This window comes from Hylobates moloch, unplaced genomic scaffold (assembly GCF_009828535.3).
Source record: "Hylobates moloch isolate HMO894 unplaced genomic scaffold, HMol_V3 SCAFFOLD_2, whole genome shotgun sequence".
NCBI classification, from domain to species: domain Eukaryota; kingdom Metazoa; phylum Chordata; class Mammalia; order Primates; family Hylobatidae; genus Hylobates; species Hylobates moloch.
Genome location: NW_026652277.1, coordinates 42,020,718 through 42,043,247, shown reverse-complemented (window position 1 = coordinate 42,043,247; position 22,530 = coordinate 42,020,718). Strand labels below are relative to the sequence as shown.

Here is a 22,530-nt window from a genome sequence, read left to right as displayed (position 1 = left end):
TTCACAGTCTCTGTGTGACAGTTAGAAAATTAATTTAGGCTTGAGCTTTCCTATATATTAAATGGAGATATTATGCATGATGGACTATTATGCTTTTTCTATACTAAATTTGATTATTCTATTTATATGAGTATTACATAGAATTGTGCAAGGTTTTATGGATACATTGATGAACAAGAAATACAAGTACTGTCCCTATTACCTCCTTGAATCATCCTAGTTTCAAATATAGAAATAAATAGTTACACAGTTAATTATGATGTTTCACCCTTACTTCTAGATTTAATGTCTTTCTTACTGGAATACATCCTTTAGCCGTTATCCCAGTTAGAATGCCTTCACCTTCAAGTAAAAGACAAACCTAACACAAAGATTATTAAACAGTAAAAATAAAAAACCCAAAAACATAATCTTGTCTAACGTGAAATCTAGAGGTAGGGAATCCCCAACTTGGTTAGTTACAAGAAACAATGACTTCTTTTCTTTTCTTTCTTTTTTTTAAACGGAGTCTCACTCACTCTGTTGCCCAGGCTGGAGTGCAGTGGATCGATCTCAGCTCATTGCAACCTCCACCTCCTGGGTTCAAGCCATTCTCCTGCCTCAGCCTCCTGAGTATCTGAGATTATGGTCGTGTGTCAACACTGCTGGCTAATTTTGTATTTTTATTTTTAGTAGGAAGGGGGTTTCACCATGTTGTCCAGGCTGGTCTTGAACGTCTGAGCTCAAGTGATCCGCCCACCTCGGCCTCAGAAACTGCTGAGATTACAGGTGTGAGCCACCCTGCCCGGCCACCAGTGTTTTTTACAGCTGACTCTCGTCTCTTTTGTGGGATACACCAAAACCATTCCAGGCAATATATCAAGACAAAACAACATCCAAAGGAAAATAGCTATAATTTTTCTGTGTTTTTTTTCTTTTTTGCCAGGGAGGAAATGTTTTCCTGAAGCCCTCCTACCCCACTCTTTCTCTTATTTCTCTGAGTTATAGGAGAACCAGCCTTTAAACAAATTAAGAAGTTTTGTTTTTGAAAGAAGCAGGAAGGAGGTATAAAATGAATAGCGGGTAGGCAGCCAACAATGTCTGCCCATAATATTTTTTTCCTTTTAGAAATGTTATCAATTGGTTTTCGAGTTTCTGGGTCTTTTTTTTTTTTTTTTCATTTTTATAATGTCCTTTTCTCTGCTGAGACTTGGCATTCGTTTTTTGTTATTACCATTTTTAATAGACCTTGAACATATTTATAATGCTGATTAAAATTCTTGTCAGTTAATTTCAATATATGGGTCATCTCATTGTTAGTGTCTGTCTGTAAATTGTTTTTCTGCCTCTTTGCATGCCTACTTATTTGAATATTTGCCACACATGAATGGATGACATGTTTTTCCGAGTCTGTATTTTATTGTCTTCCTTTAGAGAAAGAATAGAGTTATTCCAGCAGGCAGTTAATTTACTAGTAGGTCAAGTGAATTTTTGAGCCTTTTTAAAGTTTGGAACTCTTATGTCTATCAGCACTATGAGTCTCCTTTGTCTGTGGCAGATCTTCCCCTTTATCCGCATAGGCATAAAAATTGCTGCAGCTTCTGTTTTTAGAAACTTCATGCAAGTTCAATACCCTGACACTACCACAGTGGCAATTTGTATAATTATTTCTGTTTTGTTTTCTTTCATATGGCACCTGGAAGTTCATCTGGCTTTTCCTTTTGTACTGTAATATGTTCTAAAATAAATGTGGTTATAAGTTATTTAGCATTTCTTTGTATTTGGAACATGAGGTGGGGTGTAGATCAGCTCATTCAAATGTGTTCTTAGAGGTCCCCTCAAATTAGTTTTTTAAAATCCATCTGTGATAAGCATTAAAAATGAAGTCTTACCATATAAAAGAGGTACCTGTGTATTTTTTAAGAGTAGGGTAATAGCTGCAGAGGTTTCTCTGGCGACCTGATGTTTGTTTTCTTTTTTAATTATGCTTTAAATTCTAGGGTACATGTGCACAACGTGCAGGTTTGTTACATATGTATACATGTGCCATGTTGGTGCGCTGCACCCATTAACTCGTCATTTACATTAGGTATATCTCCTACTACTATCCCTCCCCCTCCCCCAACCCCTCAACAGGCCCCAGTGTGTGATGTTCCCCTTCCTGTGTCCCAGTGTTCTCATTGTTCAATTCCCACCTATGAGTGAGAGCTTGTGGTGTTTGGTTTTTTGTCCTTGCAATAGTTTGCTGAGAAGGATGGTTTCCAGCTTCATCCATGTCCCTACAAAGGACATGAACTCATCATTTTTTATGGCTGCATAGTATTCCATGGTGTATATGTGCCACATTTTCTTAATCCAGTCTATCATTGTTGGACATTTGGCTTGGTTCCAAGTCTTTGCTATTGTGAACAGTGCTGCAATAAACGTATGTGTGCATGTGTCTTTACACATCATGCTTTATAATCCTTTGGGCATATACCCAGTAATGAGATGGCTGGGTCAAATGATATTTCTAGTTCTAGATCCTTGAGGAATTGCCACACTGACTTCCACAATGGTTGAACTAGTTTACAGTCCCACCAACAGTGTAAAAGTGTCCCTATTTCTCCACATCCTCTCCAGCACCTGTTGTTTCCTGACTTTTTAGTGATCACCATTCTAACTGTTGTGAGATGGTATCTCACTGATGTTTTTTTAAGGGAAGATCTGAAGATGGGTAAAGGATTTTTTTTATGGAGATAGAACAACATATGCAAAGACCCTGAGGCAGGATGGAACTTGGCACATTTCAGCGCCTGAATGAAGGCCAATGTGTTTGGAACTCAAAGAGCAAAGAGGCAGCTGTTAAGAGATGAGGTTTTGTGAGAGAGACAGTTTTTAGATCATGAAACAACCTTGTTGGCTATGTTAAGATATTTTGAATTCTATTTTGCTTTTCCCCATATCAGAGGTAGTGGAGAAATAACTTGTCACATGTAAATTTTTATCTAAATATAGTGTTTTATCTAAATGTAGTGTTAAGTTCTTATAACCACTACACTTACTATAGAGGGAAATGCTGATTTCATCTCTTCTACAAATATGAAGAAACATCCAGTTACAGAATAATTTGAGATACAAGTCTTTTCCTAAAATGACACTCTCAGACAAACAATATATTTGGAAAGGAAAAATGAAAAATATAAGTTATTCATAATCAACAGCCTTTTTGTAGGTAGGTCCTTAAACAGATAGTTTCTGTTAGGTTCTGGGAATGCTAATTCATTAATATAGATTTATGTCATTGTGCTGGTCTTAGAATTATTCAAGCTAGGATTAAACTCACCATAAATAACCTGAACCTTTTTAAAATGAAGTTGAAACAACAATAAGTTTCCTAAGTTAAGGTTTTTAAAAATTATTATTTTCTGCAACTCTACTTAATGAAGCTTTGGAAGGCAGTTGTGTGCATATGCTTATTTATTATGCTGGGTAAACAGGGGTTACTTACTTTTCTGTTCTTTGGAAATTTGGTTCAGCAGTCACAGTTACGTTATAAAGCGTAAGTCATTGAGATGCTTTTTGGCCATAGACATTCCCTATAATGAAAGATGTCATTGCACTAAATAAGGAAAGGTTCCTATGACAGATAATGGGATCAATGCTATGCAACTGACATGATCTTGTATTTTGATAGTCATTTGGGCCATTATATTAAGAAGTTTTCAGATGATTTGAAGAGCACTAGTGGGCAGAGGAAATTCTAACTACCCAATGATACTACTTAGTTATAGCTAAGTGAGAAAAAAAATTATAAAAATCCTCTTACTTTCTCTCTCAGGTAAGGAAAACCTTTCAGTTCCCCTGTAGTTTGTGTCAAGATATATGTTTTCCCATTAAACTTGTCTGCCATACTGAAAAGAGAATACAGCAGAACTTTTGAACTAGTTTGATAAGAAATTGCTTTCACACAAAGGATCCCAGGGAGAAAAGTACAAAGCCAGTTCACCATCGTAGTTTAACTTACATGTGTTAAATATCAGTTAAAAGTCTCAAATCCTCTACTCATTCAAGAATCCACTTAATATAATATTTATGAGATTTGCTATTAATCTTATCCAAAACCTATGTTATTTTGGTACTTATGGACTTAGAAAAGTCTATATGTCTCAAACTTTAAATGTTACTAAATCTTAAATTATAAAAACTTGGTTAGCACTCATAAGCAATGAGGCATGTATAAATATTACCAACAATTTTACTGAAGATTCATGAAGTTGACACAGAGAGGATGAACTGTATATAAATGTGTTCAGCAGAGATTACATTGTTTTTTGTTTGGAGTAGTTATGGTGATTAATGAACCAGTGTATCCAGCTTCAGTATCATACTCTTTTTTTTTTTTTTTTTTTTTGCCAAGTTAAAGGACTATCTTTGGTGATATAAAGCACATTTGTTCAGTTTCTTGAAACTATAATAATTTGGAGTTGGCAGACAGAGTTATATATCCCCAAGTGAACGAATTGTATTATCCAGTGAACCCTGCTAAATGCAAGAACAGAAGAGCACCTGAATCTTGTTCTGCCCTCACCAGCCTTAATATGTTGTCTGTGCTAGAGGAAAATATGGCTTCGTATTAGAGATTTTTCTTCATTTTCTTGTCAACCACAAGGATAATTTTAGGTGAATTTACCTAGAGACACTTGAGTATTTTTCTGCCCAATAATGGCTATTGATCAAAACATTAATATTCAATATATTGAACAACTGTAAACCATGAGCACCAACCAATCAGAAAGACAATGGCAATCAACATAAAACAGGATGGCTGTGCCGGCCTTTGCAGCTGAGTGGCAATCCCATTTAACAGATCTTTCACTAACTGTTTCAACCTAATTAAGAATGGTTTTGATTACCATAGCCTTGTAGCAGATCTATTTTTTCATGTAGAGATAGAATGTTTTGAGATAAATTGATTTGTTTCTCATATGTGAAAGAATATTAGTTTTTTTTGGTATCAACTACTAAAAAGTTAATAATTGTGGTGAATCTCTTAAAGTCAGTAACAGAATCCTATTAATCTCTGCAACTTCAGCCATCACTGCTCTGCTGGACACAATGTCGATGTTTTCAATAATTTTGGAAACAAATGCCATCATCTTTTCCTTTTGGGATTAAAATATATTCAAATTATTGAAGTATGAAAAATGACTAATTTTATCTTCAAAATGCATTTCTGTACATGGCTCATCTTAGCTATTTGAAAATGGCAAAGATATTTAAATTTGTAAATGTTAAATTATAATCTCCAGAGCCTCAGTAAATTCCCTGAAATACAGTGTTAGAACTTCACACGAATATGATTCATGAAAGTTGTGTCAGTCCCCATGGATGTTTAGATCCATGACTGACCAAATAATTTTAAAGAGCCAGCAAGCTAACTAACAGGAATTATAGAAATATAATTTAAATTTTATTGTAATTGTGGCAGGAAACTTAGAGCCATGGACAGGAGCCCTGCAATTCATAACAATTCACGCTACAGAAAAATTTTTCTGTATGACAGTTGTATGCGTCGATGATTACAATAAATTGTGTTTTATTTATTCACCCATTATTGTATTTACCTATTTAATTTCAGTTATACAACTATTTACTGAGTCAGCCTAATATATGCCAAATACCAGGCAAGTTCACAAATTAAAAATGATACATCTTCAAAAATTCGATTATAACTAAAGTACTACTCTAATTTAATATATACCTACTGTGACTTCTAACTTTTATACTTGATTTTATTCTTATTGGTCTTAGAGAAAATAACCATAGAAAGCATTAACACTAAACAGAAGCCTTTAAGAATGACTGTATAGTTCATTGCAATTTAGACATAATATAATTAAATTGAATCAATCTTATCAGATAAAATACATACTTTAAAGTGAAAATGTTAATGATTCTTAGTATAACTGTAAGTGTACTGTTTTGTCCATTTGCATGCTTGTTTTCCACACAAAATGCAGCACTGTGGTGGTTTAGAGCTAAGGATGTATTGCCAGCATTCAAACCTCAGCAGTGTCCCTTGTTAGCTGTGTGACCTCAGCAAGTTACTTAACCTCTCTTGACTCAAATCACCCCACTGGGAAATGGAGATTATAATACTACTAACCTAAAAGAAATGTTGTGAGAATTAAATGATTTAACACCTATAAGGTCATTACATGACTGTCTGAGGTTCAATAAGAACTATATAAATATTAGCTATGATTATATGCATGCACATTATGTAGTTAGTAGGGGGGAAAATCCTAGGTTAGTTCATTTTACATCCGTTTCTTACTAACTCTAACTCCAAGAAAAGTTACTTATCTGTACTTTATTACATCTACTTCTTGAAGTTGTTCAAGGTTTGAATGAATTGTCACACATGGAGTGGTTAGCACAGTACTTGGCCAATAGTCAACCCTCAAAAAATGTTAGCCATAATTTTTTATTCATTATTTCATTACAAACATAAAATGGAGGTAGTAATTATTATCTTATCCCTTCAAAGGTCAATTGAACCACTGAACATATCTGTAAAGAAAAGCAAACGGTTGAGTATTATTCAAAAATGTGTTCACTAATTATCTCGTAATTTATAAATTCAGTTATCCTGTTTGTGAATAATCAGACATGAATAAAATTAATTAAAATATATTTTCTTATCTGTATTATTACCTGACCTTGGTGGCAAGTGCCAGGGCATCTGTTGGTTTTTTCTCTATTTAGGTTGCTAAAGTATCTGGTCATATAATTCAAAAAAATATATGATATAAAAATATATTATGTAAGAAAATAATATAATTCAGAAATATATATGTATAGTATTGAAATTAAGCACAAGCCCTAAACTGTTTTTATAAATATTCTGAAGTATGTTACAATATTAATTATCATTATTTGATAGGTCTTTTGGTTTTTTTTTTTAATTTCTTTTTTTTTTTATTATACTTTAGGTTTTAGGGTACATGTGCACAATGTGCAGGTTTGTTACATATGTATCCATGTGCCACGTTGATTTCCTGCACCCATTAACTCGTCATTTAGCATTAGGTATATCTCCTAATGCTGTCCCTCCCCCCTCCCCCAACCCCACAACAGTCCCCGGAGTGTGATGTTCCCCTTCCTGTGTCCATGAGTTCTCATTGTTCAATTCCCACCTATGAGTGAGAACATGAGGTGTTTGGTTTTTTGTCCTTGCGATAGTTTACTGAGAATGATGTTTTCCAGTTTCATCCATGTCCCCACAAAGGATATGAACTCATCCTTTTTTATGACTGCATAGTATTCCATGGTGTGTATGTGCCACATTTTCTTAATCCAGTCTATCATTGTTGGACATTTGGGTTGGTTCCAAGTCTTTGCTATTGTGAATAGTGCCGCAATAAACATACGTGTGCATGTGTCTTTATAGCAGCATGATTTCTAGTCATTTGGGTATATACCCAGTAATGGGATGGCTGGGTCAAATGCTATTTCTAGTTCTAGATCCCTGAGGAATCGCCACACCAACTTCCACAATGGTTGAACTAGTTTACAGTCCCACCAACAGTGTAAAAGTGTTCCTATTTCTTCACATCCTCTCCAGCACCTGTTGTTTCCTGATTTTTTAATGATGGCCATTCTAACTGGTGTGAGATGGTATCTCACTGTGGTTTTGATTTGCATTTCTCTGATGGCCAGTGATGATGAGCATTTCTTCATGTGTTTTTTGGCTGCATAAATGTCTTCTTTTGAGAAGTGTCTGTTCATGTCCTTTGCCCACTTTTTGATGGGGTTGTTTGTTTTTTTCTTGTAAATATGTTTGAGTTCATTGTAGATTCTGGATATTAGCCCTTTGTCAGATGAGTAGGTTGCAAAAATTTTCTCCCATTCTGTAGGTTGCCTGTTCACTCTGATGGTAGCTTCTTTTGCTGTGCAGAAGCTCTTTAGTTTAATTAGATCCCATTTGTCAATTTTGGCTTTTGTTGCCATTGCTTTTGGTGTTTTAGACATGAAGTCCTTGCCCATGCCTATGTCCTGAATGGTATTGCCTAGGTTTTCTTGTAGGATTTTAATGGTTTTAGGTCTAACATTTAAGTCCTTAATCCATCTTGAATTAATTTTTGTATAAGGTGTAAGGAAGGGATCCAGTTTCAGCTTTCTACATATGGCTAGCCAGTTTTCCCAGCACCATTTATTAAATAGGGAATCCTTTCCCCATTTCTTGTTTTTGTCAGGTTTGTCAAAGATCAGATAGTTGTAGATATGCGGCATCATTTCTGAGGGCTCTGTTCTGTTCCATTGATCTATGTCTCTGTTGTGGTACCAGTACCATGCTGTTTTGGTTACTGTAGCCTTGTAGTATAGTTTGAAGTCAGGTAGGGTGATGCCTCAAGCTTTGTTCTTTTGGCTTAGGATTGACTTGGCAATGCGGGCTCTTTTTTGGTTCCATATGAACTTTAAAGTAGTTTTTTCCAATTCTGTGAAGAAAGTCATTGGTAGCTTGCTGGGGATGGCATTGAATCTATAAATTACCTTGGGCAGTATGGCCATTTTCACGATATTGATTCTTCCTATCCATGAGCATGGAATGTTCTTCCATTTGTTTGTATCCTCTTTTATTTCATTGAGCAGTGGTTTGTAGTTCTCCTTGAAGAGGTCCTTTACATCCCTTGTAAGTTGGATTCCTAGGTATTTTATTCTCTTTGAAGCAATTGTGAATGGGAGTTCACTCATGATTTGGCTCTCTGTTTGTCTGTTATTGGTGTACAGGAATGCTTGTGATTTTTGTACATTGATTTTGTATCCTGAGACTTTGCTGAAGTTGCTAATCAGCTTAAGGAGATTTTGGGCTGAGACGATGGGGTTTTCTAGATATACAATCATGTCATCTGCAAACAGGGACAATTTGACTTCCTCTTTTCCTAATTGAATGCCCTTTATTTCCTTCTCCTGCCTGATTGCTCCGGCCAGAACTTCCAGCGCTATGTTGAATAGGAGCGGTGAGAGAGGGCATCCCTGTCTTGTGCCAGTTTTCAGAGGGAATGGTTCCAGTTTTTGCCCATTCAGTATGATATTGGCTGTGAGTTTGTCGTAGATAGCTCTTATTATTTTGAGATACGTCCCATCAATACCTAATTTATTGAGAGTTTTTAGCATGAAGGGTTGTTGAATTTTGTCAAAGGCCTTTTCTGCATCTATTGAGATAATCATGTGGTTTTTGTCTTTGGTTCTGTTTATATGTTGCATTACATTTATTGATTTGCGTATGTTGAACCAGCCTTGCATCCCAGGGATGAAGCCCACTTGATCATGGTGGATAAGCTTTTTGATGGTCTTTTGGTTTTAAAAATGGAAACATTTTTTTAATGGAACGATTATATCCTATAACAGTAATTTTCATTGAATCTTACCACTAAATATATATTTGACCCATTTCATAATTTGTATTGGAATGTTTGAAAATTAAAAAAAAAATTAATATTATGAGGCCAGAAGTCGTGGTTCATGCCTGTAATCCCAGCACTTTGGGAGGCCAAGGCAGGCGGATCATGAGGTTGGGATATCGAGACCATCTGGCTAACACGGTGAAACCCCATCTCTACTAAGAATACAAGATTGCGCCACTGCACTCCAGCCTGGGCGACAGAGCGAGACTCCATCTCAAAAAATAAATAAATAAATAAATAAATAAACTGATATCATGAAATGAGGACACAAGAAATACTTTCTAGGATACTAGAAACATTGATCAACAACTTGGGAAATACTGCTCTAAGCATGCTGCACTGTAATTTTTGTTCTTTTTTTTTGTTGTTAGGAATCTTTCCCTGAAATTAACAAAGGACGTTGATCAAGAAGCCAGGTGTTCCCACATCAGCCGAATGCCCAACAGTCCATCTGCGGATTGGCCCCTACAAGGTGTGGAAGAAAACGGAGGCATAGATTCTCTGCCATTCAGACTGATGTTACAGGACTGCACGGCAGTCAAGACGTTATTATTAAAGATGAAGAGAGTTCTTCAAGAGGTAATGGTTTGCTCTAAGATTAATGTCCTTCAGTGCTGGTAGACAATGAAGTCTGCAGACGTGGTTAGACCCTGCTCTGTCAGTAATTAACTACATGACATTGGGCAGTGGTCACGTTTCTTATTGGAGCTTAGCTATTTTCATATGTCAAATGAATGTTTTGAAGTTCTGGTTTATAAGGTACTCTTTAGCCTTAAAATTATAAGAGTTTATGAAATACTTAAAAAAGAATAAAGTGATCCCAAGCATCCCCCTATTTGTCAGGTAAGGAGAAATGAGTATCAGCTATAAAGTTATGGTTACATGCTATTATAAAGCTATTGAGAAATCTATTAAATGTATTTCACATCAATGATACTGGGTCTTTGTTTATATGATACCATAAAAGTAGTTTATTTAGTCATTTTTGTTACAATAATCAGAATTTAGTAAAATTGAATTACAGTAAAATTCAATCTGAAGGTCTGAATGATTTTTCCAAAGGAATGTAGTTGCCCTCCCCACAGCCTGGGCCTAGTTAGTGAAACAGTGAGCTAGTCAGGAAAATGCATAATGAGATTCTTTTACCCTTGTGCCCAGAAATCAGCCATTCTTTAGGACTGAAATTTGCTTTGGTTTGATTTTTATAATTACAACAGTTGTTTTATTTGAGAGATTTCTATAAAAAGTATACACATGATTATTATTACTTCATAGACACGTGAAGTGAGAGTTAGAAATTTAAAATTATTTTCCTCAAGTAAGTGTAATTTCAGGGCAACAGCCTGAAATTTGTGTCTTTGTGTTACATCCTATTATCTTTAAGTAGATTTATCTTTATTGATCAGATATATTAACAAAGAATTCAGAAAAATATTGTTATTTAGAATTAATAGTATCTATGTTATAATGATTGCTAATATTTGCTTTTTGAACACTTTGGTAATAATGCTAGCAGCTACCACTGGAGGCTAGAATTGAATCAGGAAGAAAAAAGGCAATATAAAAGAAATGAATGCGATAGACTACTGGGGCTTCCAGTAATGTGTTCTCATCAGCTGTTATAAACTGTATTAGTCTGTTCTTACACTGCTAATAAAGACATACCTGAGGCTAGGTAATTTATAAAGGAAAGAGATTTAGTTGACTCACAGTTCCACATGGCTGGGGAGGCCTCACAATCACAGTGGAAGGCAATGAAGGAGCAAAGTCACATCTTACACGGCGGCAGGCAAGAGAGCTTGTGCAGGGAAACTCTTATTTATAAAACCATCAGATCTCATGAGACTTATTCACTACCATGAGAACTGTATGTGGGGAACTGCCCCTATGATTCAGTTATCTCCACCTGCCTCCTCCCCCCTTGACACATGGGGATTATTATGATTAAAGCTGAGATTTGGGTGGGGACACAGCCAAACCATATCATAAACAAAAACTGGAAGATATCTTCTCTGTGTCCCATACAGGTGTATCTCTAGGGCAGCCTTTGTTTCTGGATTTTCTGGATCCTATAATGTGTTGTGCTGGAGCAGTATGCTTATACTTGATTACTCTTAGAATTTCAGAAATTGTGTGAGCTGGCAGTTAAGCAAAGGCATCAAAATAAATTATATGAACTTCTAATTAAAATCAATTACTTTTAAAAAGGGTAATCAGTATTCAAAACGTATTTTCTATTTGTTTTACTATTATCTACACTTTTGAGATTATTTACATCTTTTAGAATCATATGGTGGAAGTACTATATAATTCCGACTGTACAGATTTCCAACACGTAGATTCATTTATGTCATTTTGGTAGCTTGAAATCAGCCATGTGGGAGTATTTATGCCTCAGAAATTGGCAAACACTGCAAATTAGGGCCTTTTATTTTTGGCAAGCCTGTTGTTAAATATTTACTAGCATATTACTATGTGTATAACTATATGATTTCTATACTGACAACATAAATATTTGCCTGCAAATGAATAGATAAGTTTGAATTTCTTCCACCTTTGGCTTAACATGCAACCTCATCCTCTTTGAACAAGGCAAACTTAGTAACAGCTGTTATATTAAAAGACACTAATCCAACTATTCAGCTTTTTACCTCTGTTTACTCTGAATTTTAATAACAAATCAATTCAAGCAAAAGTTAAGTAGAAAGAGCTGACAGAAGGTGTCAAGAGGCTTTCTTAGAGTACTTAATTTTATAATTTTAAAATATTCGGTGATATTCACTAAAAAGTCAATATTCAGAATATATTTAGATGGTTTTTATACTGCCACCTGGTTCTCTTTATTAAGGGGTATTAGAAGAAGCTGAAGAGAATTGATTTTTAAAGCTGATGTAGAGTGAACAGTACTTAATACATGTTTGTGCAGCCCATTCAGTGAGCAGGGGGTCTTTATTATCAACAGGGAAAAGCAATATTGTTATATGATCAGCATAGACAACAGTTTTACTAAGAAGATATTCATAATAGATACCTCTAAAGAAAATTATTTTTTGAAATGTTCCCTAAGCCAGGAAGTTTTAAACTGCAATTCTCATTTCATTACTAAGCTGGAGTTTAATATCAATATTCATTTAGATTAACAATATATTTTAATATAAAAAAATTCATTCCTATTTTGAGCTGATTTCTATGATGTGCAATCATTCAATCTTTGTTCACAGATTATTATTATTATTATTTGAGACGGAGTCTCGCTCTGTCACCCAGGCTGGAGTGCAGTGGTGCGATCTCAGCTCACTGCAAGCTCTGCCTCCTGGGTTCACGTCATTCTCCTGCCTCAGCCTCCCGAGTAGCTGGGACTACAGGTGCCTGCCACCACGCCCAGCTAATTTTTTGTATTTTTAGTAGAGACGGGGTTTCACCGTGTTGGCCAGGGTGGTCTTGATCTCATGACCTCGTGATCTGCCTGCCTCAGCCTCCCAAAGTGCTGGGATTACAGGCATGAGCCACCGTGCCTGGCCAAGTTCACAGATTATTTTTTAATGGCAGGAGGTCCCTATTTTATTTTAAGGTAAAATAATTACTTAATTTTTATATGTCATATTAGAATATGCTTTTATCTGAGATTTTTGTTTTGTTACATGAGTATTGCTTTTGTGTATTTTTTCTCATTGATCTCTTTGAAACCTATGACTTAGTAGAAATGCAATGCATTCGTGGTATTTTTACACTTTTGCTAATAAAGGTACACCTTTCTTGTGAGCAAATCAAGTTATCCTTTGTTGTTTTTGAGGGGACATCTTCTACAAATAGCATTTGAAAATATCCAGAGATAGTAATAGTGAGATCACAGAAAATTTTTGGCTTAACCTGTGCTCTAGGGTTGTGGTTAATGACTAGAGGCTAGAAGGATGCCTCGACAGATTATTAATAGATGACTTTCCTAAAGTTTCTAGAACTGATTCAGGGTTGTGGAGTAATAAAAATAATTCCTTGGAAAGTTCTACACAGCAGGCTAAATAAACATACAGGTCGAGCATCCCTAATCTGAAAATCCAAAATCCAAAATGCTCCAAGCTTTAAAGCTTTTTGAGCACTGACGTGACACCACAAGTGGAAAATTCCACATATAAGTACTTTAAACCACTTTTTTTAGACATAAAATTATTAAAAATATTGTATAAAATTACCTTTGGGCTATGTCTATAAAGTATATATGAAACATAAATGACTTTCATGTTTAGACTTCGATCCCGTTCCCAAGACATCTCATAAGGTATATGCAAATATTCTAAAGTGTGAAAAAATTCAAAAAACACTTCTGGTCCCAAGCCTTTTAGAGAAGGGGTACTCGACCTGCACTCTATCTTTCAAGTACTCTTATCTATATAGTCTATATTACTTATGTCATTTTAATGAATATAAGCGTTAATGCTGAGATCTACTTGTAATATTTTAAAGCTACCTATAAAACTTACTTCTTTCTAAAATTTTTTGTGAGGTATCACATGTTTAATATTATTTTGCAATTTTTATTACTGGCTAAACGACCTTAATTGCTATTAAAATGTTAAATCCCGTTAGCTCATTCCAGAATTTTTTAAAAGTTATTTTGTCATTAACTGTCATTGCATTACTTATTATTCTACCTACTTTGGGTTTAAAAAAAAGTTTCATCAAGTAATTCATTTGGCACTTAGTAATTCTTCCATTTTGTGCCATCACCATAACAACATAAATCATATTAATCTAATCCAGGTTTGGGGATTATATATGTTATGCTATTTTATAATATATAATATGTACTTTCAATAAAATATAATTTTGACAGTGAATACACCTGTGAAAGTGAATCTAACGGTGTGTTTGTATCTGAATCATCTTGGGTAGGAACCAGAGATGGAGATGAGTAATGGCTAGGCATTGCTCTAAATATTCTGCTTCAGTAAACCTGTCTTTGGCCCAAGCATGTGAATGGTGAGGACTTTCTAAGTGTCTCTTCCAAGTATACTGGGAAAGCACTGGGTTAGGATATTGTGTTTTAGACTGTTTGTATTAAACATCCTGAAACCTTCCTCTACTTAGAAGATCCTTGCTCCTAAATACTTTTCAGATCTGCTTATATCTATCTCTTCTTCCAACTGCTCCTACATCAATGATGGTCCATTTTACTGAAGTTACTTCATAACTGGTCTTACTTCTAGTCTTCCGCCTATCAAATCAGTTTACTCATTGCCGTCAGGCTAAAATGATTATGTGATCAAGTCAGTCCCTGTAAATCTTTAAATGTTTCCTAATTGCCCTTACAAGTTCTTCTACAGGTTGTATAACAGTCTGTATTTCCTCTATCATTGGAGCACTTATGTCTCTTCATTATAATTGCTAATCTTCCTTTTCCCAGTGATATTCTAAGATGCATGAAAATGATCTTGTGAACTTGTACCTTGTTGTATCTTCTCAACCTGGAAGGTATTTGCTGCTTAATAAGATTTATTAATAAATAATGAAAGGAAATAGATTTCATTCTGTTTCCAGGCTACCATTAAAATAACTGTTGACAGAAAACAAATGATAAACTTGAGTGCTTGATGGAATGAGGATCAAAATAAGTATGTAGCAAATTTCTCCTCTTTAAAAGAAGTGTACAATATGTTTTTTTCTCAGGATATGAAATAAAGACACATCACAAAAATTACTAGATTTAATTTAATCAAGACCCATTTGTATGCCCAAGTCTATCAATGGTAGATGTAATTTCCTGAAGCTTTTTCAGATCTTTCTATGCAGTAGATGGCTATGGTGTTCCTTAACTGTATTTTTTAAATTATCTGCTAAATCTTTCAGATTAGAAGAAAGGCCTAGAAGTTTAAAGACTGGTTATTTCCATATGTACTCACTCTTTTCACACAGAGAGAATTTTTTTCACTGAACATCATTGCAATTTCACAGGAAAAGGATAACTATAAATCATTATAAAACCACAAATCAGTAAATCTAATAAACATAAAATTGTTGGTATAAAGCCATTATTACTTCTTATTTGTTTGGCTAAATTTACCGTTTTCCTAATGATGGTCTGTTGACCTCCTAGATTTTAATTTTGAGGTGAGCTAAGAATTAATAATCTGAATGGAATATCACACTCCAAATTCTGTCACCCTTTTTTAAAAATCAGTTTTTTTTATTAAAATGCACATTCGGCCAGGCGCGGTGGCTCATGCTTGTAATCCCAGCACTTTGGGAGGCTGAGGCGGGCGGATCATGAGGTCAGGAGATCGAGACCATGATGAAACCCCGTCTCTACTAAAAATACAAAAAATTAGCCAGGCGTGGTGGCGGGCGCCTGTAGTCCCAGCTACTTGGAGAGGCTGAGGCAGGAGAATGGCGTGAACCAGGGAGGCGGAGCTTGCAGTGAGCCAAGATTGTGCCACTGCACTCCAGCCTGGGCGACAGAGCGAGATTCCGTCTCAAAAAAAAAAAAAAAAATGCACATTCATCTTCCCAGCAACTTCAAATTTCAACTCCTTTATTTTTAGAAAAATGACCAATGTTGGGCCTTTAGAAATTGTATTGTTGTCACTTTATTCTCTAGTATTAGTGGGAAAAGACATGACTGTAGTAAGGGAGGAGAACTCTATCATTTTTTTCTTCTTTTTCTTAATTCTTTTACAAAATTTTATTAATCTATAAAAGAAAATGTTTAATATCTACAGAGATGGGTTTTATTTTAATGCTTCCTTTTAGTTTGCTCTATTCTCTCTTTATCAAGCAAATATATTTTGATATAATAAGCTGAATCTAGTCTAACAAAATAGCCAGATAAGTAAAAATCAAGGAACTACTTATTCAAAAATTTATATAATTTACAGGCTTATGTAGCTGATGCAAATATTGGGGCTGTGAAACATTTGCAAAAGACCCGCCATTGATTAAAGAGCTGGAATCTATTTTTCTTTTTCTTTTCTCTACTACCTAATAGTTCAAACATTAATTTCACTTTACCTAAAAGGGATAATAATTAAAAACTTTCAAGGATAATTTTCAATGCAAAATTTTTGTTTTTTTTCCAGCATAATTTGCAATTACATTATAAAATTTAGAGTGTTTTCTACTTCATCATTCGTCACTGTTTGGTGGGAATTTTTAAAGGGTTTATTTTTACTACATTTCAGTAAATGATTCAAAGAGAATTAATAAGGATTTTATAACTAAATGACATTTTCCTATCAGCACATCTTGAGATGGAAAGAAAAGTCTATAGGGAGGAACTTCAGCAATGGATAGAGAAGGAAACTACCACAATGGAGAGTCATAAAGTAAAGAAATATCCAAATCAAGCAATTACCATGGAAATATAGATAGCAGTCTAATAATCAGAATTCTCTTTATACTTATCATTTGAAAATAACAAAATTACAAGTTTTTGCTACCTTCTTTATGTTTACTTATTTATTTTTGCCGGCCCAAAAATATGTTTAAGGAAAATTAGAAAAACAAGGTTCATGAAAACATCAAATGGCAGAAAGTTAGAGTGATTATACTAGTATCAGAGTAGATCTAAATATATGACATTTCACCACAGTCAGAGAGCCATACTTCATAATGGTAAAAGTCAGTTCTTTAGGAAGACACAACAATCAAACATGTGGATGGCTTGTTTCTAGAACTTCTAAATACACAATGCAAAAACTGACAGAAATAAGTGAAGAAATAAATTAACAATCATAGTTGAAGAATTTATAACATTTCTTTCTATAATTGATAAAGCAACTAAATGAAAAAATCAGAAAATTTCTAGAAGACTTGAACAATATTATCAATATTTTTAACCCAACTGACATTTATAGAATACTACAATTAATAAAATAATTATACATTATTTTCAAATGCGAGTGGAACATCATCAAGACATACTATATACTGGGTCACACAATAAGTCCCATTAAATTTAAAAGGTAGACATCTATGGGGTACATTTTTTGAGAAAAATGGAATGAAACTAGGAATTGAAAATAATAAAATAACTATAAAAGCATCAAATATTTGGAAATTAAATTACAAACTTCTGTATAACCCATAGACGAATTTAGAAAGCTGAAAGGAAATTTTAAAGTGTTTCCAATGAGATGATGATAATAATATCACAAATCAAAATTTTCTGGATATAGTTAAAACTATGATTACAGGGAAATTTGTGACTTTAAATGTTTGTATTCAAATAAAGAGTGCGATAATTCATAAACTCTAACTTTCTTCCGTGAAATGTTGGTTAATGGATAAAAAAAAAAAAAAACAGTTGAATAGAAAAAAGAAGTTCTAGTATTAAATAGAACAGTTGGGAAATTATAGTTTATAATAATTTGTTATATTTCAAAATAGCTAGAAGATTTGTAATGTTCCCAATACAAAGAAAAGATACATGTTCGAGGTGATGTATATACCAATTACCCTGATTTAATCACTCCACATTGTATACACACATTAAGAGATCACATGCACCCAAAAATGTGTGCAACTATGAAATATCAATAAAAAAGGAAGCTAATAAAAGAAGGGCAAATTAAATCCAAACGAAGTATGTAGAAAGACATAATAAAGAACAAAACTCTATAAAATTAAAAACAAATAATAAGCCCAAATTGATTCTTTGAAAAAGTTCAAAAAAAGGCTGATAAAAAAAGATTATAGAAAAATTAAGAAACATAAATACTAGTGCCAGCCATGAATCTAGGGAGGAATAATCACTACAAATCCTGCAGACGTCAACATGATAATAAGGCATGGTTACAAAGAACATTGTGGCAAAAAAAATTAACATTAATGATAAAAACAAATTATTTGTAAAATACAGCTTTCCAAAGTGACATAAGAAATTGCAAATCTGAATAGCCTAATTTGTACTAAATTAATGTATTTTATTATTTAAAAATGAAATACATATGACAGATATTATGCAAAAATTTTCGGGAAACAGGAAACATTATGCTTCTCATCTTGTTTTATGTGGTCAACATATGCCTATTAAAAAAATTGGCAAAAATCCTTATAGGAAAAAGGAAATTACATAATTTTTTTATAAATATAGATGCAAAAGTCAGTTAAAAATTAGTAAATACGTGTAGCAATATGTAAATAAATAATGACCTATTTGCTTTCATTTCAGTTTTTTTAGCATCCAAAAACCAAGCAATGCAATTTACTATATTAAAATATTAAAAAGAGAAAAGCACAAGATTATATTAAGAGATGAAAAAAGTACCTTTGAAAAATTGAAAACCAATTTATGGCTCAAATAAAAATATAAACCTCAGTTTACTGGTAGTACAAGGGAACTTCTATAGCTAATATTCATACTTGATGGTAAAACACTGAAACTTCTCCTAATATTATCAGCAAGGTAAGAATATCCACTCACCACGTTTACTGTACATGTGCTAGAGGTCCTAGCTAGGAAGGAGGCAAGAAAAAGTGTAACAGGCATAAATATTTGAAAGAAAAGGTAAAACTGCATGTATGAGTAGATATGTTTGTTTATACAGATAACCTTAAGAAATCTACAAAAAAATTAATAATAAAATGACAGAATTAACAGTAAATTTAACAGCATTGAAGGATATAAAGTTGTCATAAAATTATATATTGCTGTGTAGCAAATCAGCTCTAAAATCTAGTAGACTAAATCAATATTTGTTATTTCAAAGTTTCTATGGTTAGGAGTTTGAGAGTAGTTGCCTATGGGTTATGGCTGTGGGCGTCTCATTAGGTTGCACTGAAGATATCAATCATGGCTGTAGTCATGAATTCTTGGCTAAACTTGAAGATCTACTGCCTAGTTCATTCACTTGCTGTGGCAGGAGGACTCAGTTCTTCACTGCTGGTGCTCAGAGGCCTCAGTTCCTTACCATGTAGCCTTTTCACTGATCAACATGGCAGTTGGCTTCCCCCTGACTACACAGTCTGAGAGAGAGAAGACAAAATGCACAATGTCTTTTGTAACCTAGTCTCAGAAGTAATATACCATCACTTTTGTCAAATTTATTGGTCACAAAGATCAAACTTGATTTAGCATGGAAGAACAATATGAAAAGTATGAATACTAGGAGGTAGGGAACATTATGGTCCATTTTGGAGGCTGACTACCAGTCAATGGTGTATTCTTCTCATATGCAAAGTACACTCAGCCCCTCCCAAGGCCATTCAAAGTATCATTCAATTACAGCATCAATTCAAAGTGTAGAATCTCAAAATCTAAAGCATGTATAGCTGTAGATGAGGTTTAAACACAGCAACTCAAGTATAGTTTTCCATTTTAACCTGCAAACTAATAGCCATGTTAGTAGTTTTTTGGTTAGGATTCAAGGCCTACTAAAAATTCTTGCTTTTCGTTCTGCCCTCTATGTTCTTTGTTCTAACCTCTGGGCAATTCTTTCTTATAAAGGTAGCACATGTTTTGCAGCAGAATAGTTTCTTCTTCCTTATTTGTAGTTGTAGACATTGGTATCCAAAGGCCTCTTTTCATTTTACTCTTTGTCCCTTAAAGACCAAACTTGGAAAGTGTTTCTGTGAATATAACTCTCTTAAATTTTTTTTGGGGTTGCCTGTGAACCTTATTCGGGAATCACTTCCTTAGACAAAATACACATCCACAAATCTCTTCAAGATGATCCCTACTCTAACTTTAAATAGGTGGGGGATAACTCCTTTAAGCTTTTGAAATTTTAATTGTTTGACTGTGAAGTTCGATGGGCCATACCTTAAAACCTTAAACAAAAGGCACCTTCTGTGTGAGTGAACTAGGTACTCTGCAGCACCACATTTTATCTTTTAGGACAGCTCTACATCGATTAAATAAATTTTAAGATAATAATTTTTTTAATCTCAAATGATGTGGTTGTTGCACAGGTTTCCATGTTTATCAAAACTCATCAAATTACACATTTTGGATGGCAACACATGAAATGTCATTACACAACTGTTAAGTGCCAGTGTCAATGCTCCCATTTGTGGAGTTTTTAGTTTTCCCTTGTGAGACCCGTAAAACAACTATGACCGTTTATCATACAGACTAACTTAATATTGTCAGTTCTTATAAATTATTACAAGTTATTTTCCCTCACTGTTAGAATAACATAGGTTAAAAAAAATTACAAGGTAACACAGTCTTCATATACACATATGGATCCCATTGTATACTCCCTGAAGAAACCTCTCTTCAGGGCATCTCTTAGACGGATAGATTTTTTAATAACAGTATTCTGCCTACATAAATAAGGCCTGGCTATGCTGCTGTACAACTTGGTCTTGAAAATAGATGAGGAGAGGAGGAAAGTATAATTCCATGACTCTTGCTTTGTAAACAACCCTAATTTTCAACAGTCCTCTTGGAGAGATTAGAGAAGGTGGAGAAAAAGTCTTTCCTACCCCCAACCCCATTTCACTCACAAAATTCCACTGGAGGAAGTATATTGCAGTGGTAAAGATTACAGCTGTTTTGAATAGTAGACATCCAGGTGTGAATCTCACTTCAGCCATTGTATAGCTACTGTAAGTTGCTTAAGGTTTTCTTAAGTTTCTATTTCATCATATGTAATATTAATAACTACCTCATAGGGTTATTTGGACAATTAAGCAATAAAATGTGTACGGGACATCACAGTGTGAGTTTAGGGTAGGTACTCATGAACATGAGCCACTGCAGTGATCTTACTTGTGTGATAATTGCTGACTATGTCAAGCCAGGTGTGAAATATTTGAGATTTCTTAAACACTTAAAAATATAACAGTTAAAAAAGCATATATATATTCTTTATATATATACATATACATATATATCAGTAAATGCTTCTTAATAGCATAATGTGTTGTATTCATTGAATCAATATCAATGAATTTTTAATAAAATTATCAATAATTTTTAATAAAATTAAAATAATTTACCAATAATTTTTAATAAAAGCCATACTATATAAAAATAAAAGTACAAGGATTATTGCCATTTATGCTTTTCTGGACTTACTCAATTATGGCAGTACATTTGACCTGACACCACTCCATAAAAGTACTACAACATGTCAATTGAATTTCCTGTTTAGAGTCAACATATACTGTGGTTGTTCCAGGTGAGAATTCAGGGTGACAGACCAGAATGATAGAAATTGAGATAGAAGGGAAGAGATGTGTGGTGTTCTTTTGAAGTCTTGTCAATAGTACCTGCTTGTGAACTGGAATAGAGTGGTGACAGAAAGAGAAAAATCAAGCACAACTCTGAAAGTTGTCACGAGTCACAGGCAGATTTTATTGCCATTTTATGAGCCTTGGAAGACTAGAAGAGGAGTAACCTGTGCAAGACAGAAGGAAACAAGAGTTCTGTTTTGTTCAGGTGAAGGTTGAAATTCTTATTTCAACATGCAAATGTATGTGTCAAGCAGAAATTTGAATTAATATGTCTGTACATCCAGCAAGATCATGGCTAGAAATGTAGATTGATTATTCATGATCATATAGATTCTATTTAAAGTTATAGAAGAGATAATTTGTATTTAAAACCAGAGTAGGATGTGCCAATATTTAATGATTGGAAAATCAAGAGAAAGAGTGTCCAGGGAGTTAGGAAGAACACTAAGAGCCTAGTGTCTTTCAAAAAGCCAAGAGAAAATATTGCTTCAAGAAGGTCAGCTTGGGGAGGTGCCGAAAAGTAAGTAGGATAAGAAAAGATAAGCAATCGATTTAGCAATCCTTTGAAGTTAATTCCAAAAGCATAGTAATAGACTTTAGGAATTTCAGTACATAAAACAACCTATTCTAAGTGTTAATTTGGATAGTCAAAGCCTAGAATAGAAATAACCATTTCCATCTAGTTCTCAGTTGTTAAATTATTTGTTAATTCCTTTATGGCATTGGTCTATGAATGTGAAAGACATGAAAATTAATAAGAGATGTCCTGAGTTTTAAAAATAGCTTTTAGGCCGGGCGCGGTGGCTCACGCTTGTAATCCCAGCACTTTGGGAGGCCGAGGCGGGCGGATCACGAGGTCAGGAGATCGAGACCATGGTGAAACCCCGTCTCTACTAAAAATACAAAAAATTAGCCGGGCGCGTGG

At 34.2% G+C, this 22,530-nt stretch overlaps 1 protein-coding gene across 4 annotated transcripts in view; it reads left to right on the top strand.

Annotated features, from left to right (window-relative positions):
* CCSER1 (coiled-coil serine rich protein 1) overlaps positions 1-22,530 on the top strand; it is a 1,475,382-nt gene that overhangs the window by 484,451 nt on the left and 968,401 nt on the right. For all 4 annotated transcript variants that reach the window (XM_058432918.1, XM_058432913.1, XM_032139358.2 and 1 more), the window contains one exon: positions 9,803-10,010. In XM_058432918.1, the coding sequence (XP_058288901.1) occupies positions 9,803-10,010 (208 nt within the window). The remainder of the gene's footprint in view (positions 1-9,802; positions 10,011-22,530) is intronic.